Below are 18,850 nucleotides of genomic sequence, written 5' to 3'. Positions count from 1 at the left end.
TCCCTGTTCACCCACGACTGCGTGGCCAGGCACGACTCCAATACCATCATTAATTTTGCAGACGACACAACAGTGGTAAGCCTGATCACCGACAACAACGAGACAGCCTATAGGGAGGAGGTCAGAGATCTGGCAGTGTGGTGCCAGAATAACAACCTACCCCTCAACATAATGAAGACAAAGGAGATGATTGTGGTCTACAGGAAAAGGAGGACCGAGCACGCCCCCATTCTCATCGACGGGGCTGTAGTGGAGCAGGTTGTCCACATCACCAACAAACTAGAATGGTCCAAACACACCAAGACAGTTGTGAAGAGAGCACCACAAAGCCTATTCCCCCTCAGAAAACTAAAAGATTTGGCATGGGTCCTCAGATCTTCAAAAGGTTCTACAGCTGCAACATCGAGAGCATCCTGACTGGTTGCATCACTGCCTGGTACGGCAACTGCTCAGCCTCCGACCGCAAGGCACTACAGAGCATACGGCCCAGTGCATACGGCCCAGTACAGCGCTGGGGCTAAGCTGCTTGCCATCCAGGACCTCTATCTACACCAGGCGGTGTCAGAGGAAGGCCCTAAAAATTGTTAAAGACCCCAGCCACCCCAGTCATAGAATGTTCTCTCTACTACCGCATGGCAAGCGGTACCGGAGCGCCATGTCTAGGACATAAAAGGCTTCTCAACAGCTTTTACCCCCAAGCCATAAGACTCCTGAACAAGTAATCAAATGGCTACCCGGACTATTGCATCCCCCCCTCTCCCCGCCCCCAACCCCTCTTTTACGCTGCTGATGCTCTCTGTTTATCATATATGCATAGTCACTTGTACTATACATTCATTTACATACTACCACAATTAGCCCGACTAACCGGTGCCCCCGCACATTGGCTACCTGGACTATCTGCATTGTGTCCTGCCACCCACCACCGCCAACCCCTCTTTTACGCTACTGCTACTCTCTGTTCATCATATATGTTCATACTATATATTCATCATAGTCACTTTAACCATACCTACATGTACATACTACCTCAATTAGCCCGACTAACCGGTGCCTGTATATAGCCTCGCTGCTGTTAGAGCCTCGCTACTGTATGTAGGCTCGCTACTGTTATTTTTCACTGTCTTTTTACTGTTGTTTTTATTCCTTTACTTATCTATTTTTCACTTAATACCTATTTTTTACTTAAAGATTAAACTGTTGGTTAGGACCTGTAAGTAAGCATTTCACTGTAAGGTCTACACCTGTTGTAATCGGCGCACATGACAAATAAACTTTGATTTGATTTGATTTGCATTATATTATGCAAATGTAGCAAATGTATATAGTTATAGTTGATAAACGTGTTCAAGAATTAGAAAATTTAGTTTCGTGTCTCTAGCTTGAACAGTTAAAGAGTTACTGTTGGTGAGATATATTATAAAAATGTATTCTAATACAATTGTTTATAGTTTATAAAGTATTTTAGAGAATTTGCACCTGTTCAAAGTTCACATCTGCTATTTTCAGAGAAGTATAAAAGAAACCTACAGTAAAATCATGAAATTGTCTTTACCTACACTTTTCATCGTCATATTTAGCTTAATTTCTGTTTTATATTTATTTATTTTTTTACCTTTTTCTGTATTCTCTTCTTCAAAATAACAGGTAGGCCTAAAACGGTTGCACTGGTACATAAAATTGCCAAAGGGAAAAAAGTCCTATAATCTTCAGAGCAGAAGTATCTTGTTCACAAAGGGCCTGATTCAGACTTGAGATAAGTAGACTAAACATGGACTTAAGTCAATAAAACATGGACTTAAGGTCTATTCAATACGTATCACGGAAGTTCAGCTTTACAGCATGATTGAAATTTAACCTTTTCACATGTACCAACAAACAAGTGTGATAATTCTACAGTGGTCCCTGCAGCATACGCTCAAACCGGTGTGATTAGAACGCTTATTTAGAACGTCCAGTTTCGATTGACACAATAATCAGCATTTGAGCTGGCCACACTGTTTTTTCACAGAAACATTTTGCACAAACACAGTCCTTACAAAGTTATGTCCAGAATGTGACCAGTTTATTTTTGGATGCAATGTTCAGACATTCACAGAAGTAGCTACAGCATGACACAATCATCCAAACCGGAAAATGTAGGCTACATTTGTCCTGGCGCTAACCGAGGAAAGATTGACATAACACAAGCGGTCATATTTTTATAACTCTCCCTGACAGAAACTACAATATGAATTAGCTAATAACAATCACTCTTTATAATTAAACACATCAAGGGTGAGCTCACCATTGATGGAAATAATTGAATAAAACACTTTCTAGAAATTGAAAGTAATCCGAAGATGGGTAGTTTGTGCGTGCCACCATGTTTGTTTTTTTTCGCATCAACCAAAGATAATAAGAGAAGATAAGATCAGTTTGGTCTGTTTATAGAACATTATGCATGTTGAAGGGGGGGGTGTCATCTACGGTCATTCATACATACATACATATATACAAACTGTATGCGCCTACAGTAGAACTGACAACACAATATACATGAAATAAGGAACTTACTTTGATAGGAACGCGCACATGTCCAAAGTTATTATTTGTAAGGAAAACAACAAGGCAATATGAGCGCCAGCATGAAAATGTTCATATTCGTTCAAGACTGCACAGATTTCTGCAAAAACACTGGTGAAGTGTGTGGGCTCTCCTCGAAGAGAGAAGTTTGTCCTGCTCAGGAAAGCATCAAACATAAATTGTCCGCAACACTGAAATGGGCTACTTCCATGTGAAATGTTTTTTTTACCTTTATTTAAACTAGGCAAGTCAGTTAAGAACAAATTCTTGTTTTCAATGACAGCCTAGGAACAGTAGGTTTAACTGCCTTATTCAGGGACAGAACAACAGCTTTTTATCTTGTCAGCTCAGAGATTTGATTTTGTAACCTTTCGGTTACTAGTCCAACACTCTAACCACTAGGCTACCTGCCGCCCCAAATTAATGAGGAAGCGGAACACACCTCAATTCAAACTGTTGTTAGAAAATACAACTTGTTATAAAATAATTTGAAGTTGACAAGTTGAAACAGCCTATTGATAATTAGCAGGCAGCGTGTGTTAACTGCCCTGTTGCGTAACAATCACATTTTGGAACAGTGAGTTCATTCTGACATCACGTGCATGAAACAACTCACGCTGGGGTGACCGTTAGAGATATTTGGAACTCATGTATGAAAAGGTTAAAGGCAATGTTACCACATTAGTGGAGACCACTTTCACGGTAAACGCTGCATATGTTGGCTCAATCGGAAAGTCAAGTTATCTCAAGTCTGAATTGGGCACAAACTGATATGTCATACTAGTCCATGTCAATTTCAGTCTTGGTGTGTTCCCTGACTGATTCCACGTTTGGTGATGATGTCTGTCCCTTAAGAGACACTGTAGACACGGAAGCCTACTTCACTTCCACAAAATCCCCAGAATAAATCTAACATAACTCAAGAAATCTGTAATAAAATTTGACAGTTTTGCCGAGTATGTTTTAGTTGCGCACTTTTACATATAACTAAGTTATTTCTCAAGTAAATAAAATGTGCGACATGATGTCTTATATGAACAGTCTGATTATGCTATTGGTTAGAGAGCAATCACCGCAGCTGTTCACCCCATGTTAGTGGGCAAATGGACATCGTCAAATCAAAACTCAATTTTAATTTACCTGTTGTGACGCATGGATGTTCCAAACTCCATTTTAGATGAGACTGACTTTATGACATATTTACACTTTAGTTAATTTTGACAATAGAATAACTGTTTCTGACTCATATCGATGCCACATAGCCCATTTTCAAAGGGATTCATTGCTTTTTAAAGGCAACCGCTCTTCAACTTCAAAATAGCCCAAGATAAGAGGAAAAAGTTAAATGTCAAGTTGTTTTGTTGTTGCTCCTCAATTAACCATGAGGGCCTGAGTACAAGAACCGTGTCCCTCTACATAGAGCTGCTTTTACAGGGGCTAGGCTTGGAGACCTCCACACACACACACACACACACACACACACACACATACACAAATACACCCGCACACACAGCTGAAAAGCGACCACCGGTTTACCCCTCTTATGCAAATGCATCAAAACGCATGAGTAAGAATTATATATGAATCCAATGAGGGCTTTTTCTTTCTTTTAGAATCGCTTAGCCACGAGCGGCGAGAGGCCTCAATGGTGAGTGGCCGCTGCGCTCCTCAGCCATGCGTATTATTCAGCTTGACGAGACGCAAACTGACATAAGCACCAGGGCTCACTTTCACCACCTCGCAATCCGATTATATGGCCAACGCCGCATCAATGCCATAGGGCCAACAGGCACCAAAGTCCCTCAACCATACCCAACCCCCCCATTCCTCCTCGTCACACCCCCAAGCCACCCATTCATATGTTCTTTTTTACGAACCCTCTCCCATACTGCCCCCCCCCCACAGGAAAAGTGATTGATTGGTTTGATTATTTGTTGCAGTCTTACAAAAGAAAGTGCCTTGACTTTTTATTTATCTAGGCAAGTCAGTTAAGAACAAATTCTTATTTACAATGACGGCCTACCCCGGCCAATTGTGCACCACCCTATGGGATTCCCAATCACGGCCAGATGTGATGCAGCCTGGATTCAAACCAGGAACTACAGTGATGCCTCTCGCACTGAGATGCAGTGCCTTATACTGCTGCGCCGCTCAGGACTTATTCCACATTTTTTTGTGTTACAGCCTGAATTCGAAACTGATCAAATATATTTTTTCTCACCCATCTACACAAATTATCCCATAATGACAAAGTGAAAATATGTTTCTTGAAAATGCTGCACATTTATTGAAAATTAAATACAGAAAAATCGAATTTATGTAAGTATTCACACCCCTGACTCAATACATGTTAGAATCACGTTTGGCAGCAATTACAGCTCTGAATCTTTCTGCGTAAGTTTCTAAGAGCTTTGCACACCTGGATTGTATAATATTTACACATCATTTTTTTGTTATTGTTCAAGCTCTGTCAAGTTGGTTGTGATCATTGCTAGACAGCCATTTTCAAGTCTTGCCATAGATTTTCAAGCCTATTTAAGTCAAAACTGTAACGAGGACACTCAGGAACATTCAATGTCGTGTTAAGGAACTCCAGTTTATATTTGGCCTTGTGTTTTAGGTTATTGTCCTGCTGAAAGGTACATTTTTCTCCCAATGTCTGTTGAAAAGTAGACTTAACCAAGTTTTCCTCTAGGATTTTGCATCTGCTTAGCTCTATTCCATTTCTTTTTATCCTAAAAAACTCCCTAGTCCTTGCCAATGACAAGCATACCCATAACATGATGCAGCCGCCACCATGCTTGAAAATATGAAGAGTGGTACTCTGTAATGTTTTGTGTTGGATTTGTTCCAAACGTAACGCTTTGTATTCAGGACATAAAGTTAATTTCTTTGCCACATTTTTGCAATTTTACTTTAGTGCTTTATTGCAAACAGGATGCATATTTTGGAATATTTTTTTCTGTACAGGCTTCCTTCTTTTCACTCTGTCATTTAGGTTAATATTGTGGAGTAACTACAATGTTGTTGATCCATCCTCAGTTTTCTCCTATCACAGCCATTAAACTCTGTAACTGTTTTAAAGACACGTTTGGACTCGTGGTGAAATCCCTGAGCGGTTTCCTTCCACTCTGGCAACTGAGTTAGGAAGGACGCCTGTATCGTTGTAGTGACTGGGTGTATTGATACACCGTCCAACGTGTAATTAATAACTTCACCATGCTCAAAGGAATATTCAATGTCTGTTTTTTTATTTTTACCCATCTAATAAATAGGTGCCGTTCTTTGCGAGGAATTGGAAAATCTCCCTGGTCTTTGTGGTTGAATCTGTGTTTGAAATTCCCTGTTCGACTAAGGGGCCTTACATATAATCATATGTGTGGGGTACAGAGATAAGGTAGTCATTCAAAAATCATGTAAAACACTATTATTGCACACAGAGCGAGTCCATACAATCTATTATGTGACTTGTTAAGCACATTTTTTACTGCTGAACCTATTTAGAGGTTGAATACTTACTGACTCAAGACATTATAGATTCACATTTTTTATTAATTTTGAAAAATTTCGATAAACATAATTCCACTTTAACATTATGGGGTATTGTGTGTAGGCCAGTGACACTAAATCTCAATTTAATCAGTTTTAAATTCAGACTGTAACACAACAAAATGTGGAAAAAGTCAAGGGGTGTGAATACTTTCTGAAGGCACTGTGTGTGCCCAGTCTATATGGGAATTTCAGACATTATTAGCAAGTATTCACATGAAGTACCGGTAAGAAAACAACGTTTTATATTAACCTAGCAATTGTACAGCACAGTATACAGTATACAACCAATTAGGCTAGCTTTGTTCCACTTGCAAAGGGTAGCCTATGTTCGATGGTAAAGTTTGCATTCTCAAAGTTTATGTTCTCAAAGTTATTACAGTTGTTAACTACAATAACACAGCACAATGAGTGTTTGTATGTCCAAAGACTTGCATGAAAACTCTTACCGTTCATGCCTAGGTCTAGATTCAAACGTATTACTAAAAGCCTAAAATTACAATAAAGATGGGAAAAAAAACCTGTAATGTCACACGATACTATTTTACTCACCGCTCACACTCTAATCACCACTATTTCGATTGGCTCTATATCTAAATTAAACAATCCTTGGTTTGACTATGGGAGTCATGGCTAATGTCACTACAGGACCTCTAATCTAAACCGGTGTTGACAACCACAGAGCTCACCCCTCTTTCCGTGCTGCGCAGGGACGCTTGGGTGCTTAGAGGGGGCACCCGTTTAAGCAGCGGGCGTTTACAAGACGCTACCCCAAAAGCCTGCCAGGTGCTGAGGGGGTATGGCGGGAGTGTTGAGGGGGTACGGCGGGCCCCTCTTGTAAATCGTCCTGCACCCGTGAAACTGTTGGCCAGATGAGATTAAACTCAGAGTGAGATACATTTGCAATTGATTACCGTTGAGCCACTGTGACGAATTTAAGGCTTTTGGGGGTGTGTGTGTGTGTGTGTGTGTGTGTGTGTGTGTGTGTGTGTGTGTGTGTGTGTGTGTGTGTGTGTGTGTGTGTGTGTGTGTGTTTACTGCTTAAGACCTGCACGCACTGCTAGACCTGAAAAGGAGTAAAACAGGTCCCAATAGAACTGTTGGAAATTAATATATTTGAAATGCAAAAGCCCCTGAAGAGTTTGAATAACTTCACTGCCAACCATGTCCATTCTCTGAGACATAGGCTACCTCACTGATTTGTTTCTGTTTCCAAACAGAGACAAGATGGAAATCTAAAAATGTAAAAAGCATCTGGTAATATCTATTTTGCAACTCAACCTCCAAAGAAAATGGCCTAACTGGCCATAACTGCAGGCAACAGAGATATGGCATGTCTTTCCCTTTGAATTATGGGGTGTGGGTCTGTCTGTTTAGGAAATAAATGTACATTGCCTGATGTTTTCAGCTAGAATACACTTCTTTCTAAGATTTTATTTGAATAACCAGCCCGTTTCAACCCACAAACGAGATGAATCTGACTACTCTGCTTCCTCTGCACCCCTCTGGTTGGTCTGGTATTAATGAGCAATTAACTTTGCATACAAGGTCATAAACAATAGCACTGGTTGTCAGATTATGCTAATGCTGGTGGCTGTGGCCCTGGTGAAAGGAGGCAGAGGATCCTGGTGAATGGAGAGTGTTGTGGCCTTTCTCTTCCATGGGAGAATGATATGCAAACTGTACCAACATGTCCTTAAGAGGATTAGAACACCACTTCAGATGCAGGCAGCACAGTGCTGATATAAGAGTGCCAAAAGACAGGGAAAGATTTCAATTACACACATTGTCCCAGTACTAGGCAATATGGTGACTGCAGAACAGTAAAATACACATATTAAAAGTATAAAGGTTTGAGGGCACAAATATAGCCTACAGTACCTATTCAAAGGTATGCTTATAAACTGATAATACAGATATCATAGCATAACTATATATTAATGAATTAGGCAGTGCAATTCATAGGCTATACAACTGACATGCAATGTATTTAGCTAAGGAAGACGAAATGAAACATGAAGTAATCAAAATACACTTCAAGACTACAATGTTGAAAGATCCTATCTGACAAGCATGAGGTAAATAATACGTTTTCTCCCATCGCCCTCTGCGCGCACGGACTGGCCGCTTACTGTAGCAGTCAAAGAACAGGTGCGTGGAATGTCAGAACAGAGCGCATTGTTCGAGGAGACATGGCTTTACTCCATTTGGGGAGGAGGGGCCTATGTTTAATACAAAGTTAATATCGATGTAATGCTTGTCACTGCTCCTCTGAATCTTGTGGCATTGATAATTGCCTGGATGTTCTGGGTTTATGCCCTGCAACAGATGCCGCATAAAGGTTAGCTTAGCCCTCACCGGAGAGCCTGTCTACAGTCCATACACAGCCGCATTGTAGATTCTCTGAGATAAAGTTAGGCTACATTAAAGGACGTTGATTAGTTAATTGAAATGTACAGCCGTTGGATACGCAATGAAAGTCAACAAACCGCTGTGCGTAACCTAGTCTTTGGATGTTTGGGCTGTTTTCATAACTGGTTTAAGAAAAGGTAGCATATTATGTCTACGGGCTGTTGTGTTTATAATCACTTCTTTATCTGCACTTATGAATAGAGTAGACAGGGTACGTTTTTGTAGAAGACTGATATCATTTTAATCAGTGTCACAACCATCTTCATTCTTCGTCAAAGAGTGAAATAAACGTTCCCCTAGACGAATGTATAGGCCTATAACGCAATGATGAAAAGAGAATTCCCCCACTTGGAAAATGAAACGGGACACCTCCTCTTGCGACACTGAAGAGGGGTAGATAGATTGCTGGTGTCATACAGGAGAACGCGCACCAGTCAGAGCAATCTGTCCATCCGCGCGCTGAAAAGATGGGGAGTTCCTTTTCCTTGACGTCACCATCAAAATAACGGTAGAATAATAAACAGCTAACCACCTGTCGGACCCTGGACACAATGTAACGGGCCATACAGAAGCCTTCATGCATGGGTAACATATTTACTCAACCCATTCACTTAACGACGCAGAAAGTGACGCAAGACAATGGTTAAGTTAATCTATTTAGTCAATTGTTTTGAGATGTGGAGGCAGCGTTAAGGACCTGAGGTCCGGGTCTTTCCATAGACCCCTTCCCGTTTCAATGCAGAAGCAGTCTGTCTTGTGTCAATTCGAGGGTGGTACAGAGCGGAGGGAGGGGTGGATGGTCCTGTAATATTTTAGAGATGTGCTTTTAATGGCTTTAATTCAGCCGGAGCCAGCTGTTTTTGCTCTGTTTGGTAAAAAGAGGCCAAGACGTGGAAAGCTTGCAAAGCTAGTAGAAATTAGTCTCGGTGATCGAGGCTTCCTGCAAACCATCTGCTTGCAGTCACAAAGGGAGGATTTTTCTGAGCAAACTAAAGAAATATAGGCTCATAAAAAAGCTTTGAAGGTCTAGTTACTTTCGCGGTGAATGGTGACGGTGTTACTACAGGTTCTCTTTTTTTGGGGGGGGGGGGGCGCAGACCTTTTTTGGGGGGGCCAAGCAGAAAGGCTAACGCACGTCTGATAAGCGTTCACTTTCTCTCACAAGGAAATCGTTTCACGGAGGCGTTCCGTTTTAATTAACGGATTGTGACCACTTTACATTCGATTCATGTTGAATCCCTTAGGCTATCATTACTCGAATAACATTTATATCAAACATAGGATAAATATAATGGCTGTACTGTTGATCAAACTTAGTCTACATTAAACATCACGTGCTTAAAGTAATGCGTTGAACTATGAAGCAAGAAAGTATAAACTAACATCATAACATTCGTTTTTCATTTGTTTTTGATGCTTTAAAACATTTCGCTAACCTTGTTTGTCCCGAAAGCAAATTATAGCCTAACTTGATGATAATGTATTTAGGCTAATATGAATTAAACATTTCTGGTAGGTTGAATGCATTCAGTTGTGCAACTGACTAGGTATCCCATTTTCCTTACCTAATATGTTATTTTATTTCGTTAGCCTATATTTTTGTTTTGCTTTTAATAAACAAATATGTCAATTGGCTATGTTTTATTTTTTTTTACTCAACTATTCGTTTGACATTGTTTAAATATGCTTACTATTTTAGTCTATACACTATTTCGTCCAACAACAAAAAATGGTAGCATGAATGAATTTCTGTTTGGAAATTGATTTATTTTAACGCTAATGCCTGGTTAAAGACAGAGCAGACTAAACGCGACGGTAACAGGCTCAAATCCCGCTTTAATGTGAGTTTTATACCAGCTTTCAATGTCCGCTCATATGAATGCGTTTTAAATCAAATCATAGATGCGCTTTTATTCAGCTGGTTAAAACAGCAGAACAAACCCCGTCTATAGAAATAAAGCTTTTATTCCAGTAGGGCTTTATGAAAGCGAGAGAGGGGCGCCATGGCAGCTGATGGTGACAGTTAGTTCATGGTTAACAGGATCAGCAGTACGCGGTTAGGGCCGCACACTTCTCTCCGCTCAAATGTGCAGTGGGTCTACGTCTGGCGCACTGAATGAAGATTTTGCAAAGCCCGTGATATTTAACACATCTGTTAAAGCGTTCCGAGAGCAGAAATCCGTTTAAGACATTATTCCATGACGAGGTCCAGATTGAGTGTTGAGAATCCGATGAAACGCGAAGCCAGTGGATATTTTACGCAATCCGCATATTCCTAAATAAATTCACATTTTAAAGTAGGGTAGTTATAAAGGTTGCTAAATGAAACCATGGCGATTAGACTTAGCCTATCGTTGTTATCATGATTGTGAAAATGATTGTCAATATTCATAGCCTATATTATTTATGCATTCATGCAATATTTATTCATTATATTTTGTTGTTGTAATACGAATGAATGGTTGTCGTCGTCGTTATGATCGCGTTATTATAGCCTAAGCAATGTGGTATAAACTCAACTGCATTCAATTGTAATTTTTAGTGGGCTATAGCTTTCATTAGGACTTTTGATCCATTAAAACACAGCAGGGGAGCCGAATAAATATAGCTGCTTCTTCCGGTTAAGCCCTCATTCAGAAGCTCCAAATGATGTTTGAATCTTTTAGGATAGCTTTTTAATTAGCCTGCGCGCGTCTCCACCAAACAAAACCCAATCGCAGCGCCTCAATGGAACGTGGTCAATATGCAAAATTGATGACTATGGCTCTTTTGTGGAAGGGACATTGTGTGTTCCTTGCTTATGAAGTCTAATCCAATCATAAATTGCACTCTCTAGCCAATCAGCGATCCCGGGACGGCGCTTGAAAGCGACCCATGTAGAGAACTTTGTTGAACCTCATTGTTGAGGCTGACAGTTCTGAAAGGATCTTTGGGGTAGCCTGCTATAAAAACGCCTCTCCCCAGAGTAGATGGCCAGAGGAGTAAAGCTAGTCATTCAGATTGGAACCTATCAGATCCTCACTTGTTCTTGACGGAGTATTTCAACAGATCGTTTCGTGTTGCGTTATAATACAGACGGGACCATGATGATCCCAAGCGTCCTTGCGCCTAATGCGATGTACCCAGGCCTTTACCGCCCCTCCGCCTCCTTGCCGTTCCAACGGTCTCTGCAGAACGCGTTTCCAACCCACTCCAGCTTTCTTGTGGAGGACCTGCTGCGGATAAGCAGGCCGGCGGAGTACCACTTCAGCCGGACGCTCCCTTCAGCAAGCGTCTCCCCGGCGACAACCACCACGACCATGTCCTTCAGTGCCATGCCACAGGAGCGCATCGTCTCTCCAACTGCCTCGACGCGTGAATCACGCTCTCCGAAAACGTCACAACCGAGTAGTAAAGACCCAACTTATCTTAAATTTGGAGTCAGCGCAATCCTTGCACCATCACCAAAGACCGGTAAGTGTGATGTTGGGAATGTTGTACCTTCTATCTAATGGGTAATTTTAGCAGTTTCATACACTTAGCATATTGTAAAACAGATAAAAACATGTTTGTCTTTTCATGAGTGTTGCCTTGATTGTTGGCGTTCCTTGACACGTTATTTTCCTCTACAGCATCGTTGCCCCCCGCCATCCACCACAGTATGCACCCCAAGGCCTTCTCTCTCCCCTACTTCGACGGATCCTTCCACCCCGCCTTCTTCAGGTCTACATATTTCCCAGGTAAAGAACTCATCATGCACTTTCAGACGCCGTTGAATTGCACTTTGCGCACAGTTGACACTCACCCCTCGCCTGGGACAACGTTCAGAACTTTTCATATCAAAATGTTTTGTAGAACGACTTTCCAAATGGACTCGATATAATGCTTTGAATGCGTTCTGCAAAGCTCTGAAATGTGCACCTTTTTGCACATGCCCTGTATAGGCACTTAGCTTGTGAACTTTTCAGCGCTTTCAGAGTGGGTGTGGCGGGGTGGTTGGAATTGATTCCATTTGCACTGACTTCCTTGCTGCTGAGATCACTGGTCGCTAATACAGCCCTCTGTTCCCCAAATGCTAATTAACCAATTATCCGGAATCATTACGGTTTCATTTCGAGGCGGGCTGCGGGTCGGGCTCGTTCCCCCACGGTCTTATGCTTTAAGGTCATTTTTGGAGTCTCCTCCGCACAGTCCCGCGTTTTCCCACAGGGCAGGGGCACTGGGCCACTGGCTGCCAACAATGCTTTCAGCATCATGACCAATTTGGTCAGCTCCCCCCGGCGCAAGCCACCCACGCACCCCAGAGTGACTTCTACCAGGCGGGCAAGAGGCGTGGACCAGTCATACACTAATTTCCCTATTAGGCGCCATTCACTGCTCTCAATATTCTCACAAGACCACATAGCTTGTTGATGTGCCTGATTATGGGAAGTGCAACTATGAGTTGTGGATATGGAGGTAGTCTTAGCCCAAGTTATTTGTCAATAAATGGTAGGCTTTACAGATAGGCATACATTTGCATGTGTGCTATAATTAAGTGGCTTGGAAATAAGTATTCTTTGCACGAACAATAATCGAATCAGTGCACATTAAAACATTTCAGTGTTTTACTATATCCCTAACCTGAAAAACACACCATGCTTTACACGTCCCCCTTCGTCTCTCAGTTTTTAAACTCTAGGGCCAATCAACAGGGCGAGATAAAGAATAATCTCTTAGAAAAGTCTATAAAGTCGCTAGTCCGTGCTTTCATTCAGACAAACCATAATGGAGTTGGGGTCCTTTCATGGGCTGCGCTGAATACCTTCACAAAACAGCTCGAGCGGCCTGAATAGCTTTTCGTGTTCATTTAATGAAAATGATTTGAGGGCAGACAAAAATGCACCCTGGGCCCCTCGGCATCAGTATTCAGGTATGCAGTGGTGTTTAGTTTGAAAGTGTAAATCTCCTTTTGTTGCGATAATATATGGCCTTCGCAGCCTGTCCAGAGTCTTTTCTGCGTTAGTTCATTACTACACAATTACCGTTCACGGTTTATTAACTCCTCTATCCGCCCTCGCGGGGTTCCTAAAAGGATACGCTGCCTCTTTACCATACCAATGCGCCTGGGGACCGACCAATGTGCTAATTAGTCACCTCGTGCCATTTCACTCAAAAAGGAGATGTATTCCGCGGCCAAAGGGGAGAAGCATATTCAATCATAACAGCAAAGTTTGTACACAAGTGTAAAAAAAAGTAGGCTAGTTGGCTAAAGAAATAGCCTTCCAGGGGACCGAGTTTAACGTTTATTTTAAGCCTATTGCTACGTTTCGGCATGGTTTTATGAATGAACAGTGTTTATTTGTTGAATTAACGTTTCCCCCTCTCCTCTTCTATAGCGTCTTCATCGGTCGTGCCCATCCCCGGGACCTTCTCTTGGCCACTGGCCAACAGAGGAAAGCCGAGGAGAGGGATGCTCAGACGGGCGGTGTTCTCTGACGTGCAGCGCAAAGCTCTGGAGAAGATGTTCCAGAAACAGAAATACATCAGCAAACCAGACAGAAAGAAGCTGGCCTCAAAGCTCGGTCTCAAAGACTCACAGGTAAACCATTGACTTTTATTTGCACAGGGCTAATTACTCTAACGCATAGGCATGCTAAAGTTGATACTGTTTGTATTATTGAAACTCTGTAATAAAGTCAACCTCTACAAACTTAAACCCGAACTAACTGGTTATACTATTCCTTCTCCTTCGCCAGGTTAAAATCTGGTTCCAGAACCGCAGAATGAAGTGGAGGAACTCGAAAGAGAGGGAGCTCCTGTCTTCAGGAGGTTGTCGCGAGCAGACCCTGCCCACCAAAACGAACCCACACCCAGACCTCAGCGACGTGGGCAAGAAGTCCTCCGCGGAGGAGGACGAGATGGAAGAGGACCCATTCGGCGTTAGAGGCGCGCCTGGCCTTTGCCATTCCCCCGCAGCGGGGCACGAGCTGTCCAACAGCGGCGGATCGAACCTCTCGTCGCCATCTCTCTGCAGCAAACACTCGGAATTCTCAGAATCGGATGAAGAAGAGATCACAGTTTCTTAATTGATTTATAAAAACTCAAAGATATGTTTATAAAATGGTTATCCACAGGTTAACTGTACCAGTGTGACCATGTTTGCAAGAGGCTGTATCCCTTAATTTAGACTCAACTACTAAAAATAAATGTATTTATTTCATATTCCACAATATTTTCAAACAATGAACTTCTGTCAAATCAATTTAGGCTACATCCGTGATTATTTCTTTTAAAAATAACTGCAGGGTTTATTTTATAGAAAGGGCCGGCTCTAGCCTTTTGGGGGGCGAGATTTTGTTGAGGGACCCCCACCAAGAGGGCACATTTTTTTTTTGTGGCCCCCCTCTTGACAGCAGCGTTTTAAAGTACATTTCCTTCAATTCTACACATTTTGACATGTGGCGAATGTAAAATGTTGCAGTTATAAAGAAAGATTTCAGCAGGTCTACACACTTTGCCATGGGGTGGACAGAAAATGTGGCAATTTTATAACACGTTTCATGCAATTCTATTCACTTTGCCATGGAGTTGTAAGACATTTTTGCAGTTTTAAAGCAATTTTTCTGCAGTTCTACCAATTTTACCATGGTGTGGAGAGAAAATGTTGACATTTTATAATAATGTCATTAAATTCTACTCATTTTGCCATGACTTGTCATGTTAATGATAGCTGAGTGAGAGTGATTAATGGGGCCCTGGGCCCGGTCGGAATTCGGCCATGATTTTCTACAAGTTTAGATGAGTGGCTAGACTAACTTAGCAATCTAAAAATTGTTTGCAGGAATGGCTAATTGAGTGACTGTCAGTGACTGACAAAACAAGAGAAAAGCTGCTGATGCACAACCAAATTTCAAACTTGCACCTTGTGTATTTTACTATTCTAAATCTCAACAGTAAGTTGAGAACCTGACTGAGTTCAAAACAATATATAGTGGACCCTAAGCGACCGCTTATATCGCTTATGCCCGGAGCCGTCCCTGTTTATAGGATATACTTAGAAATTATTTGCTGTTTTGCACAGCTCTTTCAATTGTACAGTATTTTGTACAACTATTTGTATGGATATTTTATGCCAAGAAAATGGAGTTACCTTGGCTTCTTACAGTTTTTATTGAAAAGTGTAGACATTTCGTGCATAATTTATACGGATTTGTTAATTAAATGTATTGTGTGTGTGTGTATGTATATATATGTGTTAATATTTCAATGTATTGTGTGTATATGTGTTAATATTTCACTATGTTTTGTACAAATACCAAATAAAATGTAACAGTTACATGGTATAACGTCTGTTACAAAATGGAAGGAAAAAATGAAATAGATCGATAGGTTTATGTTAGTAGAGAGCCATAATTGATAGTCACATTGCATTAATTAATAAATAACCATGATTTTTATTGAATCACAAATGACGTAAGACTAGTACAGTGATCTTCAGAATCAGTTCTCCAAGCTCTGGAGAGAACGTTGATGATAAACTCCACACACACCTGCTCTGATGCAAAAGAGACTGTACACAAAATACTCATTTTCAAGTAGTTACAAATTGTCTAGAAAAGTCATCAAAATGTTGCAAGGTAATCAAGTATTTACACTGTTATGTTACATATGTTTTTTTTTTTGTTGTTTTTTTACATAGCAAAGAAGGCTACACATTCATTAAGTTTTAAGAACATGTGAATTCAACAGCAACTCCATTCATTTCACCATCCAAACTTTTCAAAGCGAGCGGGTTGTTTCACCGGTGGACATACAGACCGACAAACACATACATATCCGTTTTTTTGTTGTGCTTGCATTTACCATGACAAGAGACCCTCTCCAAATGTACAGACACATTTGATTTGATTTGTAAATGAACAAAGACTGTACCAGCCCCCCAAAAAGTATTCACAAAATCTGTTCACTTGCTGTACATCTCTTGGCAGTGCTGAAAAACCTTAAAGAACTGACATAAGGCTTGGCTTCAATTTTGAGTTCGAAATGAATGTTGCATAGGTTTGATGACTAAGAACACTGAAAGATAATGGGTGCGATGCTGGAAACAAAGAACCTATCGGACCCCCCAAAAAACACACCTCCTAGGATGAAGGTGTGGAGGAAAGGGGCCAAAATACACATTTCTGAAGCCAAGAAAAAAAAAAATCTGTTTTGACCTGAAGCCATAACCATCTTTAACTTCTCCCATTTTGTACTCTCTCGTTTGTACCTTTTAAACATGACCTCAAGTACAATGACTTTAAACAAAGCAGCGTATACACATTGTTACATATTCACTCAACATGTTGTCATGACGATAATAATCAGTACACGTCACATAATCAAAACAGACGACAAGCATGGCAAAGGCGTAAAGGGTGTATAGAAGGTAGATGAGGTATAGAGATTAAAACAATTCCTTAATAAACGTTCCCCCATATTCATTACAGACCCATTACAAAAATGACGTGTACTTTGAGCACCAACCAAATGTACTTTTCCATCTCACAAGTTGTCCTTAGTAAGTTATATCCAAACTTTTACAAACTTCTCAGCATTGGGAGTAATACAACTCATTACATGTTCTTAAAGCCCAAGTCCCTTTCCCAGCCCTAACAACCTCTTAATAACATGGCGTTAGTGTTCGATATGACGACAGTCGACGCTGCTCTTCAAGCCCACCTGCCTAGGCACAACGCAAAGAGAGTGTTGACTTAAAGCCCTGTAAGTTTACAGCCAAAAAGACCAAATTAAAAAAAAGGAGCTAATGCACCAAGTCTGTTACAAAAAAAGTAAGGCATCCTTATATTAAGTTCAGTCCAGCACCAAAGTAGAGACTTTCGTCTGGAGAAGAAACTTATGCTACGGCGACCCGTTTGGGACTAAAGGAGTCACATGTAGGGGCAGGTGAATGGTGATGGGTGTGTGTATGTGTGTGTGTCATTGGGGGCATAAGGAGGCATTGGGAACCAGTGAATTTGGTCTCTGTGGAGATGACGAAGATGAGACCTCCAGCACCACGCTCCAAAGGAAAGGGCCTGTAGCTCAATCTGTAGCCCAGTTTGGAGCACTGCAGCTGGGGAAGAGTCGTGAGGAGCCTGGCTTGCTGATGTGGTGGGTTTGGCTCAAAGATGCAGTCTCTATGTTTTCTTAAATAAGGAGACCATGGTACTGATGCTGATCAGGAAAACGGCGAAGATGATGAAGATGATGCACAGTGTAAAATTCTGGTGTATGTCAGTTGTTTGTCTAAATGGTACATGAGGATTGGATGTAGGAGAGCGGTTGGCCATGACGGTGCAAAAATAGAACAGTGCAGCAGCTTTCTGTTTCACTCCTTTTTTTTGTCTTCAGTTCTTCTCTCATTTTGGGTTACCTGCACCCATAGTGTTCTTGATATGACAATTAAAGTGGCTTGATTTTTGTGGACGTGAGCTTGAAAAAACACACTCGAAAGAAATGTTGTATTGACTGAACATAAAAACGTTAACTGAAAGTATTTTTGTCTTCTTGGGAAGGGGGAGGAGTCGGATCACAATGTTGACTCCAGTGTTGAGTCCAGGATGTCGTGTTGGCGACTGTTGCTATTAGAGTCGCTGTCGTATCTCTGAGGGCTGGAGGAAGTGGCTGCTTCCTTCAGCCTCATTAGCATATTCATCTGAGGACGGAGACGCAGGGGTCAAAGGTTAGCGTGAGTGGGACTGTGTGTGTGTGTGTCTGTGTTGTCTTCTGGATCTGCAGTGCCTGCTTGTGTGTGTGTGTGTTATGTGTACACTTTACCTGTTTTGAGCATTTGCGTGTGTGTGTGCGCGCGCGCATGTTGTCTCACCAGTGGGTCTGCGTCACAGTCGCTCTGTGGCGGCTCCTTCCTGATGCCCTCCCTGGGGGCGGAGTAACCGTCGAAGCCCACATCTTCTGGGCGGAGCTGCAGCAACGGGGGCCAATCAGCAGGTGCGGTGGGCGTGGCTGACCAGGGGTAGCTGTCAATCACCCAGCATGCAGGGTCCTCCCACGCTGACCTACGGCCGTACAGCTACAGAGAGGGAGACGGACGGAGGGGAGAGGGCATTATAAGTCAATGTAGAGGAATGACAATAATACGATAACACAGTGAGTGTCATACATAATGCAAGTGCGTGTTGTACGTGTGCGTGTTGCATGCCTTTGTGTGTTTATAGCCTACCTGCAGTCCCTCTCTGATTGCCTCCAGCATGTAGGGGATGATGGAGTAGTTCCAGAGGTCAGTGAACCACACCCTGGAGCCAGCCACATCCATGGGACATGACAGGAAGAGGCGTGGCCCTGGGGAGGCAAAGGTCAAAGG

General features: G+C 41.9%; 2 protein-coding genes across 2 annotated transcripts in view; one reads left to right on the top strand and one right to left on the bottom strand.

Annotated features, from left to right (window-relative positions):
- The first annotated feature begins 11,483 nt into the window (after nt 1–11,483).
- LOC115167568 (homeobox protein DBX1-B-like) lies at nt 11,484–15,823 on the top strand. The gene is made up of 4 exons (XM_029722137.1): nt 11,484–11,979; nt 12,138–12,245; nt 13,884–14,086; nt 14,244–15,823. The coding sequence occupies exons 1-4, from the start codon at nt 11,610–11,612 to the stop codon at nt 14,571–14,573; spliced, it is 1,011 nt and encodes a 336-aa protein (XP_029577997.1). The 5' UTR covers nt 11,484–11,609; the 3' UTR covers nt 14,574–15,823.
- Nucleotides 15,824–15,920: 97 nt separating this feature from the next.
- Nucleotides 15,921–18,850, bottom strand: part of LOC115167569 (neuron navigator 2) — a gene marked incomplete in the record, with an annotated part of 313,298 nt that continues 310,368 nt past the window's right edge. The window contains 3 exon segments of the mRNA XM_029722138.1: nt 15,921–18,184; nt 18,356–18,559; nt 18,710–18,828. Of these exon segments, the coding sequence (XP_029577998.1) occupies nt 18,059–18,184; nt 18,356–18,559; nt 18,710–18,828 (449 nt within the window).

This window comes from Salmo trutta, chromosome 29 (genome assembly GCF_901001165.1).
Source record: "Salmo trutta chromosome 29, fSalTru1.1, whole genome shotgun sequence".
NCBI lineage: Eukaryota > Metazoa > Chordata > Actinopteri > Salmoniformes > Salmonidae > Salmo > Salmo trutta.
The sequence above is the reverse complement of the archived record's forward strand: the minus strand, read 5'-3'. Positions and strand labels throughout refer to the sequence as shown.

Excerpts from the sequence above, each read along its gene's own strand:
- LOC115167568 (XM_029722137.1), top strand. The coding sequence starts at position 11,610 with ATGATGATCCCAAGCGTCCTTGCGCCTAATGCGATGTACCCAGGCCTT. Across the intron at positions 12,246-13,883 it reads CAGGTCTACATATTTCCCAG|CGTCTTCATCGGTCGTGCCC; the intron begins GTAAAGAACTCA and ends CCTCTTCTATAG. Across the intron at positions 14,087-14,243 it reads TCGGTCTCAAAGACTCACAG|GTTAAAATCTGGTTCCAGAA; the intron begins GTAAACCATTGA and ends CTCCTTCGCCAG.